The sequence below is a fragment of the Coptis chinensis genome, chromosome 4 (genome assembly GCF_015680905.1).
Source record: "Coptis chinensis isolate HL-2020 chromosome 4, ASM1568090v1, whole genome shotgun sequence".
Lineage (NCBI taxonomy): Eukaryota > Viridiplantae > Streptophyta > Magnoliopsida > Ranunculales > Ranunculaceae > Coptis > Coptis chinensis.
In genome coordinates this window covers 9036705-9052138 of record NC_141459.1, presented here as the reverse complement: position 1 = coordinate 9052138, position 15434 = coordinate 9036705, and the positions used below count along the sequence as shown (strand labels likewise).

At 36.7% G+C, this 15434-nt stretch overlaps 1 protein-coding gene and 1 pseudogene across 2 annotated transcripts; one reads left to right on the top strand and one right to left on the bottom strand.

Annotated features, from left to right (window-relative positions):
* Nucleotides 1–543: 543 nt before the first annotated feature.
* LOC147501710 (FT-interacting protein 3-like) lies at nucleotides 544–2688 on the bottom strand (annotated as a pseudogene). The gene is made up of 2 exons (XR_015221437.1): nucleotides 1149–2688; nucleotides 544–1024 (listed from the first exon to the last, which is right to left on the bottom strand). The product of XR_015221437.1 is annotated as an FT-interacting protein 3-like (transcript).
* Nucleotides 2689–11214: 8526 nt separating this feature from the next.
* LOC147501709 (uncharacterized) lies at nucleotides 11215–12315 on the top strand. Its single transcript, XM_086604377.1, has 3 exons — nucleotides 11215–11503; nucleotides 11597–11784; nucleotides 11890–12315. Exons 1-3 carry the CDS (start codon nucleotides 11215–11217, stop codon nucleotides 12313–12315), a joined length of 903 nt encoding a protein of 300 aa, XP_086460503.1.
* Nucleotides 12316–15434: the final 3119 nt, after the last annotated feature.

Below are 15434 nucleotides of genomic sequence, written 5' to 3'. Positions count from 1 at the left end.
CAAACAATATTTTCTTCCCCACAAAGGCACATCCCATATTCTATTTGTTAATATCTGTCTCACTTCATTAATACCTAATTCTTCATTCTCGACACAAAAAGATGCAAGGCAACATGAACATGGATTTTCATATAATTGATAGCCTTATATGACATGGTTCCTCACTAAAATACAATTAAGATAATAATAAAAACAAAAAAGAAATATTTGTGAATAACTCAACAACATCATTTGATTCTTTCAACATGTATATATGAAATCTGATCATGTACTCCACAGTCAAAGTAGCAAGGTGTCTATCAAGATGGAAAGAACTGTGACTAGTACAAAGCTAATTGACAGCAAAGTCCAATTTGAGCATCCTTATCACATTGAACATACATAACTAAGCATTTTAAATGCCCCACATATAATTAAGAAAATAATGCACCTAGCTTGGATTTCTAAATCAACACAATTTGAAAACGAATTAATGACTCCAACGAAGATTGAGAAGAAGAGGGCAAACTATGTGATGCATATCGTATTAGCGAGAGACATAAATCAATTCGCAAACCATACATTGAGTTCAATCTTAGTTTCTTTTTGGACATACTGCAATCAGTTTTTGGAGGTTACATGTGCCAAATACATTCCATATTTGGTTACTGAGATTCCAATAACTCATTCTTGTGATAATCGTTACAAACTGTTGAAAATATGAAATAACCCATGTTACAAAAACATAAGAGCTAGAGATCAAAGAATAAGGCCATTCAGCAATTCAGCCATTGATGCCTCTATGACTTTTATCATCTAGCCTCAACACTAGTTACTTAAACTAATAGCAGCAGCAAGTTTATCTTTTATATATGTAGCAAGCAAGCTCATTTCTCCCTTTGCTAGTTGTGCTGGTAGATGTGGCGCGGTAGAAATCAGTTATCCATTTGGGATGTGAGAGGGGTGTTTCTCACCAGGATTTGAAATTTCTTGCAATCAAATCATTCCCTTCTTGACACAATTAAATCTGCAACTCATAGAGATCCTGCAAGGAGAAGTACACATCAACTCTACTCATTCATATACACCAAGTGTTCCAACTCAATTGGTGAAGATCGCTCTCATAGACGACAGTACATAAAATAACTTTGTTTCCAAAGACCCCTTACATGTTCTCGAGGAGCTCAAACAAAATTTGGTAGTTGCTAGTTGCAATGCCCTTGGAAGTATTACGGACACTCATGCTACAAATGGCTATCATTGCAGCACAAATTATACAACAGGCAGTGAAAGTGGTTCTTGTACAGGAAAAGGTTGTTGTGAGCTTATTGTTCCTCATGCAAAAAGATCACTTCAAATTTACACTTACAACTTGGACCAGAATAATGAAACAACTACTTGTAGTTATGCTTTTGTAGTCGAAAAGGGAAGTTACGTTTTCAAACCATCAGATGCAATGAAGCTTGAATGGGGGGTATGAAGGGAGGAGGGCACTGTGGAGATGGCAAGAAGATTCTGTGTGGAAACAACATCTAGCTACTGCACAGCATCAAGCATAAAGTCCGACTATCTCTGTAAATGTTTGATAGGCTATCTCAATGGCTCTCATGGATGTCAAGGTATTCAATTTAACAACCACCACTTCACCCATCGTTTTCACCCCAGAAGAATGTAACACCAGAAGAGGATATGAGTGAGTATAAACTCGATTCGTTTCAAGTGTAGAAAGCCGAATTCTCACCTTTCCAATCCTTGAATCCTTTGAGCCCCCAATTTTATCGGCTCCATATAGATGACAATTATCAAACACCCCAATGGTAATGACAGTACATGGATCATAAACCTCCCAAGTGTATTGCTCATTCCATTTTGGTGCGAAGCTATCTATGATTGTCCTTGTCCGGACCTATTTCTGCCCATATTTGGCAACAACATAGGCATATGTGGTCCCACGTCCATCTTTCGTCTTCATCGGCATCAACCCTTGAGCATTAAAAACTCCCAATTCCAAAACCCCAATGCTTGACTTCCGCAACTGCTTTGCAGTTGGCCTTAGATCGCTGCTACAGTGTGTTGATTCATTGAGAACGTGATAGCCACCATCCAAATAGATTCTCAAATGTATCCTACTGGCAAATTTAGTATCTTTTCTCTTCTCCCCATCTATAATCACATGCTTCTCTAGGTTAAACCACCTGCTAATCACGGCCTTGTGATCCAGTCTTCTATGCAAATTTTGCAAAGGAATCACACACTTCCCTAAAACTTCATCCTTGTTAGGTCCGACTCTATCTTCCACACTCAAAACCAAGTGCTCCTCAAACGGCTCTGCAGCTACAAACATCAAGTCCTCATTCCAGATGGGATTTATGATCCTGCTCTGAGAAATTCTCATTCTCAATGCCTGATTTCTAAGTATAGCTTTAACATAAACTTCTGGATACCTTCCCTTATCAGTGGGTACCAAATCCTGAGCTTCAATCACATTAGCCCGAACATACCAGAGTTTAGGGGACAGATAAACGTTCGATCTGATATTCGACACACCATCACTACTAACAGCCGCAGCATCAGAATGCCATGCTTCAGGAAATGCCTCGTTTGCTTGAGTACCCATTATCCAAACATATTTTCAGCTGAAGGTTTTTCGTTTTTTGAGGATTTGTAGTTTGAGGCGTCGGGGTTTTTTTTCATTTTTTGAGGATTCGTAGTTTACTAGCATGTGTCCTGTGCTACGCATCAGTTCACCAAGTTGTAAAAAACTAAAATGAAAATTGTTAAAAAAACTAAAGAGAAACAATTTTTTGTGAATCTCTTACTAAGAAAAGAGAAACAATTTTCTAAAAATAGGGAAGATATACAATTCCTATACATAAATTTTAGCTTTTAAATTAAGAAGACTATCCTAAAATTATTGAAGAAGGAGGTAGTTAAATTTTAATAGAGATTAGGGAGCCAATTGTAATTAATAAATAGGAGAGATGTAATTTAAATAAACGTTGGTTCTAAAATCTTAAAATTGAGAGATTAGAAATACAATCGCTCGGTTGAGAAGTGTGGTTCCTACAAACCCGGCTATCATATAGTGTAGAGAGAAGGCCTAGTGGGTTGTTTAATCATATTTTGTGTTTTAATGTTCCGTAGGTATATCACGAATCATAATTTTGATTGGCTTCTAATTGTTTTCTCATAATTTTTTTATGGATCTCAAAAACATATAACCAATCCAACGTCTGGTATAATTTTTAGTAAGGACTGACTTGTAAATAATCAAAATATTGTCCTGACTTTTAATTAACTTTGGGTACCTACTTAAAAATTTTGCTGACGTGGCCTCCTGAAATCACATATGAGCATTTCGCCCACTTTGCAATAAAGGTTATTATTTTTTTATATCATCATCGTTTTTTCTATATATATATATATATATATATATATATATATATATATATATATATATATATATATATATATATATATATATATCATTTTCATCCCTATGTATTATGTTTATAAAGCAGAGAAACTTGGTTATTGTTCGTACTCAAATAGGTGAACATATATACCTCATACACTATGTTGATGTTGTAGTGGGCATAAATGTATTATATCTGACATTTCAAAACTTGAAACATTGACATAAGGGTCAATGTTTCGGTATATTTCGAAATTATGTTTAAACATTTGCAGATATTGAACGGGAAAGAGGAGGAGAAAGACAAGGGACACATGTCAAAGATTGACTAGGTCAAAGCCAAATCATGACACTATATAAAGACTAGAAGAGATCAGAAAATTGATTCATTCATTATCCAAAAATCATTGTAAAAAGGAGAGAGAAATAGAGAGAAACAAATAGAGAAATTGTAAACTATTATCGCCCTGATATAATAAAACAAATATTCAATTCACTTTCTTCTCTGATTCTGTTCCTTTCATTCATTCTATTATGTGATCTTAGAGCAGAAGAAAGAAAGTATTCTTAGACATCACATTGGCACCGTCTGTGCATCGAGAACAAGGAAATTTAAGGTTTTCTTCTTCTTCGATATAGAATCCATAGTTTTGTTTTTAGTTTGAAGAATAGAAGAGTAAAGAAAGGTGAGTGGATAGTGAGCTTTGAATCATAATGGCTCCAAGGAAGAAAACAAACAGCAAACAAGTGGATAACGATAATCAGTCGCAAACAAGAAATACAAGGGCTTTTGGGAGTAGGCGATATCAAGTGGAGAACATGGAAGGTAATATTTCAATTCAGGCAATTCTGAAAAGGTTAACGGAAGTGGAAAAGCGAAACGCATATTACTGAAGGAGAACCAAGAGATGAAAAAGGGGAGTCCGAGTGTGGTGGTAAAGGATGTCCAGGGAGAGGAGGAAGAGGAATGTAGTTCTAAATCAGGCAGTCATTTTGTGGAGAAAGCATTGGAAAAATATGAAAGAACTACAGAAGCTTCGCCGATACTGGAAATGCCGATACCACAACCCATCACTAAAGAGATGATACAGGAGATGATACAAAACCAGCTTCTAGAAAAGACTTTGGCTTCGATAAGGAAACTAGCGGACGATGTCAGTAGAAATCCGATACATCATAGTGTTGAGATGATGCCCATTCCACCAAAGTTCAAACTTCCGAAGTTCATCCAATATGATGGCGCACATCAGATCCGATGGGCCATCTATTTGGATATCGCCATCAATTTTCGATATACAAAAGTACAGCTTACCTGGATTCATTGTTATGTAAATCTTTTTCTGCAAGCATGAAGGGGAAAGCGTTGAAGTGGTTTTGTTCTCTACCGAAAGGGTCGATATCATGTTATCGAGAGATTGAAGAGAAGTTTTTGTCAAATTATGGTCATCAGCGAGTAAAATCGAAGCAGGTGTCAATCTTGTTCCAACTTAAGCAAGGAAAGAAGGAATCTTTAAAAAAGTTATTATCTCAGTTCAAGGCAGAGGCACAACTAGTAGAGCATTTAGATCAGTCGGAAATGACGACAGTATTGGCATTTCAGACAGGACTTATTCCAAGTTCTGACATGCACAAGTATATACTTCGGAAGGAGATCAAAACTTTGAGAGAGTTGTAAATAAGACTGAAAAAGATGTGCAAGTTGAAGAGGGAATTATGGCGACATCAAATCAGTCAGTATTACAGGTATCGAATCAAATAAGTCGGCTAAAGATGAGAACTACAATAAGTCTGATAAAAGGAAGTGCAAAGGTGGAATACCAACCATCGCAGAAAAAGAGATTTGAAAGGTCGCTGAAAGAAGAGTTAGATCCGAGCAATTACATTGCCATTAATACAACAGTAGAAGATATCTTAAGGAGGGTGGGGAAAGAACTTTATTTCCAACATCCGGTTCACAAGCTTAGGGAAATAGTAGATAAACCTTTCTGTAATTTCCATAAGGTCAAAAATCATGAAATAAGTGTTTACAGTTACTCAGAGAAATAGACTAATTAATGCGAGCTAGGTGGGAAGCTTCGAGAATTCAAGGCAGATGCTCAGCCTGAAGTAACAACGATGGTGAATGATAAGCCTTTGGGAGTGATCAACATAATTTACAAAGGAGTTATCCCACAGAAGAAGATTATACGGGATAAGATTAGAAAAATATCAACAGTGAAGGAAGTGCTAGAGGTGAACATAGAGCCGATACCAGTGAATCCATCACTAGTAGCGGCGAGTATACCTGGAACTATTATGTTTGTACCTGATGATTTGTCAAAGGTCATGTTACCTCATGATAATGCATTGTTAATTACATTAAGGATATCTGGCTATGATGTGTAGAAAATATTGGTGGATTGTGGAAGTTCGGTCAATATTCTGTTTTGGAAAGCATATATAGGGATCGGATTTGACGAGTCACATTTGAAGGAGCCACAGTTTAATTTGTATGGTTTCAATGGGACTTCAACTAGACCAGCTGGAGAAATAAAGTTGCCAGTAAGGGCAGGCCCACAATTAATAATGACTAAGTACATAGTCATCAAGCATCATTCGGATCATAATACTATATTAGGAAGAAAATGGATACATGCTATGAAAGCAGTTCCCAGTACTTTTTATCAGGTCATTAGATTTCCGACTGCTTATGAACCACATGAGATACGAGGTGATCAGTCAGAATCTGAGAAATGCAATTTCGTCACTGTAAAGGGATGATGAAAGAAAAGAAAATAGATACTAGGGGAGTCTTGGGAGATACCAAATAGCAATTAGCAGATGATTTATCTCTAAAATCCGACACCAGGAAGCATGAGCAGGATTTTAGATTTACGTCAGAGCTAAAGACAGAGATGGAAGTAGTTCCTAGCAAAACAATGGAGGATGTACAAAAAGTTAATATCAGTCAAAGGGATGAAAATTGTTTCACCTTTATCGGAACAGAGATGAGTGCAAGGGTAAGACAAGATCTAGTAGATTTCTTAAAGAAAAATAAAGATATATTTGCTTGGTCGATGGCAGACCTTCCGGGTATTGACCCTCTTATATGTTCTCATAAGTTGAATATGCAAGAAAGAGCAGTTCCTGTGCATCAGAAGCATAGGAAGGTTCGGCCGATATACGCAAATGTGGTGCAAAATGAGATAAAAAAGATGTTGGAATGTAGAATCATCAAAGAAATCAATAACTCAGAATGAGTGGCAAATATTATTGTCGTCCCGAAGAAGAATGACAAGGTTAGGATCTGTGTGGATTTCACAGATGTTAACTGTCACACCTCGAATTTCGATAGAATTCGAAAAAACAATATTTGTTCCCGACTCTTCGATTTTCGAGGTGTGATGCACTCTCAACTTCCAAAAACCCATAAACAGTTTAAATATGTGGATAATTAAAAACCAATAAAACTTTTAAATTAAACAAAAGTCCTCTTCATTACAAAAATTCACAAATAAGATTAGGTTACAAATCTCTTTTCAATAACTCTTTATTTAAAATTACAAATGAAAATACAAATAACATTGTCTCAACTGAAAATTTATTTCACCTCCAGGGAAAACAAAAACCTATCTTGAAATACGACGCTAACGCAAACCACAAGCAGCAACCTACCTTCTTCAACACTAAACCTGTCAAGACTTATCAACTATGTTCATTTAATGAACACACCCAATAAGCAAACATGCAAATCGGGTCAGCATTATAAACAATGCTGGTGTGAGTAGCCCTAAAATACAACATATACTTATACATATATTTACATACTAAATAAAGCAGCTAGTTCTTCCACCAAGGCGCCTTAACATCCAACAAATAATACAACATTCTTAAGTACCATAATTAAGGCAGGTAGTTCCTCCACTGAGGCGCCTTAGCTTCCCAACAATAATACAAAGGCATTTAGTTCCTCCACCGAGGCGCCTTAGGTTCTAACTAAACTAAAAACCAGCCAAGCATATTCTATACTTATCGCATTTCATGCTCAATTACAGAGTGGGTCGTCTCTCCACAAGTAATTAGGTTGACCCACCCTTCTGCAATACTACATACAATCATCTATCTAAAGATATATTATTAACCAACATATTACCATAATTATATTAATTAAGGCTTTCTTTTCGTGTCCCTAAAATCACGTCGTATCTATGTCTTACCTAGTTTCCCTGGCTACCACAATCGCTTCCCAACGCCGAACATGTACATCCACATGCCTCCCCTCACATAATGAACCACTCCGTGCGTAACTACCCTGAGCGGGATGCCGCACACCAGGTAACCCTCACACGAAAGCCAGTATGTAAGTACTGCCATTATACGGCATAAAATATCACGCGTCTCATTCTAAATTTTGTGAACGGAATAATCAAGCCACCATTCGGCTATGCTAGAAGGGCCATTTAGCTTCACTGAAACGCCAGAAGGGTCAATCACATTACTTACGCCAGAAGGGCCATTCAGATTCACTGAAATGCCCGAAGGGCCAATCATATCACATATGCCCATCACTAGGGCCAAATCACATGAGTTGTGGTAGCTAGGTTCTAGGATTTTCGTTACGTAATTTTATTCAAGTGTCATACATTTATATCTCGGAATAATTCTTATTTCTATCCCATGCCAGTATATTTAATTGTACTGAAGCTCAACGTTTCTCGTTATAATACAATCCACATTATCACGTGTCAATACTATTCATTGCACGATATCCAAGTATCTCTATATCAAATCTCGAAACTTATTATTTCACGTGCCAATCATATATTGCACTACACCATATGGAATATCTCAAGCCTTCATACATACTACAATTCATTTATGTAGCAACTCATAATAGCAATCAATCATGTAATGTGTCACACCCCGAATTTCGACAGAATTCTGAAAAACAACATTAACAGTTACATAAAAATGGTACTAGCGATATCTTGGTCATAGCCTTGGTCGCCATTAACGACCTCTACAGAGCTCCAACAGTTCTATTAAGTATTTCAATGATAAGTGAATACTATTCTAACATCTAACCAGTCCCCAGAACAGAATGAGAACAAAGACCTGACATAGGAAAAAACATAAACTGAGCGAGAACAAAACTCTGACAGTAAATGTTTTATTCTAAAACTCTAGTTTTTTTTTATGAAAAAGAAAAAAAACATAACTACTCACCTTAATCCCAAGCTCCACGAATCCTCCTAGTCCGAATCGTCGCGTTCCAACGCTCTAGAAATCCAGCTTCTATCTCTGCCTCCATTTTTATTATATTTTATTCTCTAAAAACCCTATTCTCTAGAATAATGTGATTATATACTTGGGTTTGAAACCCAAGCCCAATACAGACTCGGACCCAGAAATCAGGCCCACGTATCCCAAATCCAATCCAACAAATTTTATATAAATAATTAAATTAATTAATTAATTAATAATTACGTATTTTAAATACGGGCGTTACATAATGTATTCTCAATATAATTATGTGAACCCAATATTTATATGATTTACACACTACTCACGTCAAATCTTAATTAGATAATGGCAAACAAATTTATACAAGCTTCCATAGCATTTTAGCATTTGATTTGTCCATACAATTTACAACATAAAACGTAGTACAATTATACAGTCAAAAGTCCACAATCAAAACCCGAAACCTAAACCCAAAAGTCTAAATATTTAAAGACCACATTGGATCTATTTTAATTTATATGGACTGGCCCAACATAACAATAGAACTGGCCCAAACAACTACTGAAACTGGCCCAAAGAAACACAACTTAGTTCCGGCCCACAAGTCCACAAAAATTACTTAAGCCTACAACAAAACTTCGAAACCGGCCCAAGAAAACTAATTAGTTTTTTGCCCAAACAACTTAACCTAAACTGGGCCCAAACTAAACAAAAGAAATTGGCCCATAGACTAAACCAAACTGGTCTGGCTCAAACAAAACAATACTCAAGGCTTAGGTCCAAAGCCTAAGCCCAACCGGTCATTTTCCTCACAGCAGCCTGCACCAGCTCAAATTTTTTCGGCCACCGCAAATTTCAAACGCCACCACACAAAACCTAACCGAAACTACTCCAAAGCAAAACCCCTACCACTTTAATTAAGGCACAAACTCTAATTAATACACTCAAAAATCACTCTCCAAGATCTCGACCTCCATCCACCACCGTCCGACGGCTTGCCAAAGCCCCACTCGATAGCCCTCACACACCCCCACTACCATCCAACATCATCCAACCAAAGCAACAACAGTTCACTTAATCAAATCCAATTTTCACAGTTACAAAGCTTCGACAGCACCCCAAACCATATACAAAAACCAACCAAAACAAAATCAATTCACCCAATCTGAATTGTTTAGCAAGATGAGCCCGACCGCCATTAACGCCTTCTTCCACCTGCAACAGCACTCAACCTTCCACCACCACCAATTCATCCCTCAACCAATCCCATAACAAAATACAACAGTTTAACATCACAAAAATAGAGTTCAAACAAATAAAAACAGGACGATTCCGTTCCTTTATCAGTATAACTTGGTTTCAACAGCCGACATAATATTTCGACATCAAACAGAATGAACCGAAAGAATGAACAAAACTTATATATTTTGGACAGTAAATTCGTAAATTCTAAAAAGACGAAAATCATAGTTTTAGTAGTCAGTGAGAGATAAATCTACTCACCTTAATGAAAACCACCACGAATCCATCTTAGTCCGAATCGTCGCGCTCCGACGCTCTAGCAATCAAGCTTTTATCTCCGCCTCCATTTTTTTATTTTATTTTTATCTCCCAAAACCCTATTCTCTAGAAAATATGAATATACACTTGGGTTTAAAACCTAAGCCCAACACAGACTCGTGCCCAAAATTCAGCCCAACATATCCCAAATCCAATTCAGCGAATTTTAAATAAATAATTAAATTAATTAATTAATTAATAAATATGTATTTTAAATACGGGCGTTATATTAACAAAGAGTGTCCGAAAGATTATTATCCGATGCCCAGGATTGATGAACTGGTCGATAGAACAGCGGGTTTTGAGTTGTTGAGTTTTTGCGATGGGTATTCAGGATATTTTCAAGTTGTCATGGCAGTATTAGATCAGTTGAAAATGGCGTTCGTTGTAGAAGGAGGTCTTTATTGTTTTGTTGGAATGCCATTCGGTCTAAATAATACTGGAGCAACGTATCAGTGTTTGGTGGAGAAAATGTTTAGGCATTTGATTAAATAGATTGTGGAAGTCTATATCGATGATATGGTAATCAAATAAAAAAAAGCCAAAGATCATGTTAAGGACCTCGATACAATATTTCGGATATTCAAACAATTTAATATGAAGCTCAACCCAGAGAAATGTACTTTCGGGGTTAGTTCAGGGAAATTTTTGGGGTACATAGTCACAAAAAGAGGAATAGATGTGAATCCAGACCAAATTCGAGCTAATCAGCAGATGCCTTCTCCGAGTACTAGGAAGCAGATACAGAAGCTAACAGGAAGAATTGCAGCATTAAATAGGTTCATCTCAAGAACTTCTAACCGATGCAAACCTTTATTCAAATTACTAAAGAAGAATACAAAGTTCATATGGGAGGAAGAATGTGAAGAGGCTTTCTAAGATTTAAAGAAGTATCTCAAAGAAGTGCCAACTTTGATAAAGCCGGAGGAAGTGATACTTTACTTTTATATTTAGCAGTATCGGATTTTGCTATTAGCTCGGTATTATTAAAGGTGGAAAATGGGTCTGAGCGACCTGTTTATTTCCAATCTAAAACCATGCTGGAGGCTGAAATGCAATATTCGATGTTGGAGAAATACGCGTTAGCTCTTCTTTATTCCACTCAAAGATTGAAGCCTTATTTTCAAGCTCATTCAATAATTGTTATGACAAATTTCCCGTTGAAACATATTTTAGCCAAAATAGCCAAGTCAGGGAGAATGGCAAAATGGTCGGTTCTTATAGATGAATTTGGAATTGAGTATCGGAATAGGGTTTCAGAAAAGAGTCAAGTGTTAGCAGATTTTCCCGCTGAAGATGAAAATTGGAATATTGAAGAAGATAGTGGTTTATAGCTGAAAGAACCTGATGATGTGATAGATGAAGATGATCCATGGGCTGGTATAAATGGGTGGAGACTTTTTGTCGATGGATCATCAGGTCAAAAGGGATGTGGCATCGGAGCAGTTCTGATAACACCAGACAATCAGAGATTGGAATCAGCAGTTACCTTAGTATTCCACGCATCTAATAACGGAGCAGAATATGAGGCATTGATTACAGGATTGGAAATGGCTACATCGTTAAATGTTAAGGAGTTATCTGTATTCAGTGATTCTCAGCTAGTGGTAAGTCAGATCAATGGAAGGTATTCAGCTAAATGCGATAATATGATCGATTATTTGAACTTCATGATAAAGAAGCTTTAGAATTTTAGCAGAATCAAATTTCAGCACCTCGATAGAGGAGAAAATCGACATGCAGATGATTTAGCGTATGTTGCTGCTATGTTGGAAAATACAGAAAGACGTATATTGCAAGTGGGTGTCCAGCAGAACCCAAGTATCGATATAAAGCATCCTGAGATTATAGAAATAGATACGCTGGGGGCGTCATGGTTAAGCAATTATATTTTATTTTTGTCTAAAGGTGAGTTACCCAAGGATAAAAATGAAGCTAGAAGAATAAAGTCTGGAGCTGAAAGATATCTGCTAATAGACGATGGCTTGTATCGGAAAAATCTTGGGGGACCGCATTTGAAATGTATATCGACAGCCAATGCTAATCAAATTATCACAGAGATACATGAAGGGGAGTGCGAAAATCATTCAGCAGAGAGATCCTTGGCTAACAAGATAACAAGGCAAGGATATTTCTAGCCACAAATGAGAAGAGATTGTCTTCGATATGCAAAGAAGTGCATTCAATGTCAGAAACATGGTCATGCAATTCATGTTCTAGCAGAGGAGTTGCATTATGTGTCAACCCATGGCCGTTTGCTTTATGGGGAATGGACATTGTGGGACCTCTAATACCTGGGAGAGTCAAGAAAAGGTTTATGCTTGTTGTGACTGATTACTTTACTAAATGGGTGGAGGCGATAGCTTTGCAACATATCAGAGAACAGGATGTGATTGGTTTTTTGTTTGAGAGAGTAGTATGTCGATATGGTTTACCATATGCCATCATATCGGATAACGGCCCTCAATTCATTGGAAGCAAAGTGAGAGATTTCTTAGAATCATATAAGATCAAGCACTTCACATCGACACCTTATTATGCTCAAGGGAATGGGCAAGCTGAAGCGACAAACAAGACTATTATGGGTAATATCAAAAAGAGATTGGAGGATAAGAAAGGCTTATGGGTCGATGAGCTAAATAGTGTGCTATGGGCATATCGAACAACTCCAAGAGTAGCTACAGGAGAGTCGCCATTTACTCTAGCTTATGGGATGGAAGCGGTAACTCCAGCTGAGATGGTAGTATCTACATCCAGGACATTGCTTGTGGAAAAAGGGTTAAATGAACAAGGGATGCAGGCAGAGATCTTAAATTTAGAAGAAAAACGGGAGCAAGCAAGAATTCAGCTTGATTGCTACCATAGACAGCTAAGGAAAGCATTCAATAAGAAATCAGAGGAATAAATTTCCAAGAAGGCGACTTAGTGTTGAAAGAAGTCACTCAAGTGACAAAAGAGAAGGGAGCTGGAAAATTATCAGCAAATTGGGAGGGGCCCTATATCATACACAAGGTAGGAATAAACGGAGCATATTATTTGAAAAATGATGATGGCGATCTACTTCTGAAACCTCATAATGTCAATAATCTGAAGGTATTTTATCAATAATGTATTTTTCAACTTTATTAGAGAAATGATCTATGTAGCAAGAATATTCATGATAATAAAAGATTTGGATTCATAATGCAATGATATTAAAATATTATGTATTAAAGTCCTGTTATCGGCAGAAATGTTGGTATCAGACATATCGTCAAAAAGACCTGGCATCAAAGACAATGGCAGATACTAGGCATATAAAGTCCTATTATCAACATAAATGTTGGTAGCAGGCATATTGTCAAAAAGTCCTGGTATCAGAAACAATAGCAGATATTAGGCATATTGCCAAAAGTCCTGGTATCGATAGACGTATTGATATCAGGAACATTGCCAAAAGTCCTGGTATCGATAGACGTATTGATATCAGGCACATCGCCAAAAGTCTTGGTATCAATAGACGTATTGATATCAGGCACATTGTCAAAAGTCTTGGTATCAAAAACAATGGCTGATACCAGGCACATAAAGTCCTGATATTAGACACATTGTCAAAAGTCCTGTATCAAAAACAATGGCCGATACCAGACACATAAAGTCCTGATATTAGCAGAAATGTTGATATTAGGCATATTGTCAAAAGTCCTAGTATCAAAAACAATGGACGATACTAGGCACATAAAGTCCTGATATTAGCAGAAATGTTGATATTAGGCATATTGTCAGAAGTCCTGGTATCAAGAGCAATGGCTGATACCAGGCACATAAAGTGGATCATATCGGCATTTCTTCTTCTTCTTCTTCTTCTTCTTCTTCTTCTTCTTCTTCTTCTTCTTCTTCTTCTTCTTCTTCTTCTTCTTCTTCTTCTTGAAGTATAATGTGAAAAATGGGGTTTTATAGAGAAATATGGTAAAAATGAGAAAAATAAATGGTATTAGTATGAAAACAAGAAAAATTAAAGAAGGTTAGCAGGAAAACGAGGAGTTGGTGAATAAAGTCAGTTGGGAAAAGTAATTTTATGGTTATCTGTGTAAAGAATGTTTAGGAAGAAGTAAATTATTTAATTATTAATTAATAAGTTTAAATGGAGTTTTTAATGCATGTTGGGATTTAAATTAAGTTGTTGAATTATGGTCATTTAATACAGTGGTGTCGCCAATACTCTAGTTTTGGTGGAGTATCAAAATTTTAGTTTTTCTGATGATACAAGTCTTAGTATCATCGATACTCTAGTTTTGGTGGAGTATCGAAAATTTCATTTTTCTGGTGATACAAGTCTTAGTATCGCCGATACTCTAGTTTTGGTGGAGTATCAAAAATTTTGTTTTTCTGGTGATACAAGTCTTAGTATCGCCGATACTCTAGTTTTGGAGGAGTATCGAAAATTTCATTTTTCTGATGATACAAGTCTTAGTATCGCCGATACTCTAGTTTTGGTGGAGTATTGCAAATTTCGTTTTTCTAGTGACACAAGTCTTAGTATCGCCGATACTCTAGTTTTGGTGGAGTATTGAAAATTTCATTTTTATGATGATACAAGTCTTAGTATCGCCGATACTCTAGTTTTGGTGGAGTATCGAAAATTTCATTTTTCTGGTGATACAGGTCTTAGTATCACCGATACTATAGTTTTGGTGGAGTATCAAAATTTTCATTTTTCTGATGATACATTTGCTATTTTGTATAAGTCTAAACATTAGTGATAGGTAAATCCTGTTGGGGATGTTGAGAAATTCATGTTTCTATTTAATGCAAATCTACAAAAGTGGTAGATCGAAGAAGAAGAAGATTGTAGCGATATTACAAAATCAGGGAATATTGTAGCAAAATGGGTACAGTTACAATATTCTAATGTTACAAAATAAGGTTGGCAGAATATCAAGTTTAAGATGGAGGGGTACTAAGAAGACCATCTATTTTAGCAAATTCATCAAATGGAAGGGCATCAGCAGTAGGGCAAGTTGTTGTTGTAATAGCAGCAAAAGTAGATGGAATAAAGGCTGGAGGTTCATCAGTAGAAGTTCTATCAGTAAAAAGATCATACTTTGCAAGAATATTAGCTGGAACATGGGTCAATTCCTGCTTACACTAAGCATGAACATTGGGCTGGGGGACAACTATAGAGCAGAGTGCATGGCTATCATTGTGGGTGTCGAGACAGCCCTTAAACAAGGATGGAAGAACCCGTGGATCGAAATCGACTCGAGGCGCAGCCAGA

Excerpts from the sequence above, each read along its gene's own strand:
- LOC147501709 (XM_086604377.1), top strand. The coding sequence starts at position 11,215 with ATGCTGGAGGCTGAAATGCAATATTCGATGTTGGAGAAATACGCGTTA. Across the intron at positions 11,504-11,596 it reads GAATATTGAAGAAGATAGTG|GTCAAAAGGGATGTGGCATC; the intron begins GTTTATAGCTGA and ends ATGGATCATCAG. Across the intron at positions 11,785-11,889 it reads TCAGTGATTCTCAGCTAGTG|CACCTCGATAGAGGAGAAAA; the intron begins GTAAGTCAGATC and ends ATCAAATTTCAG.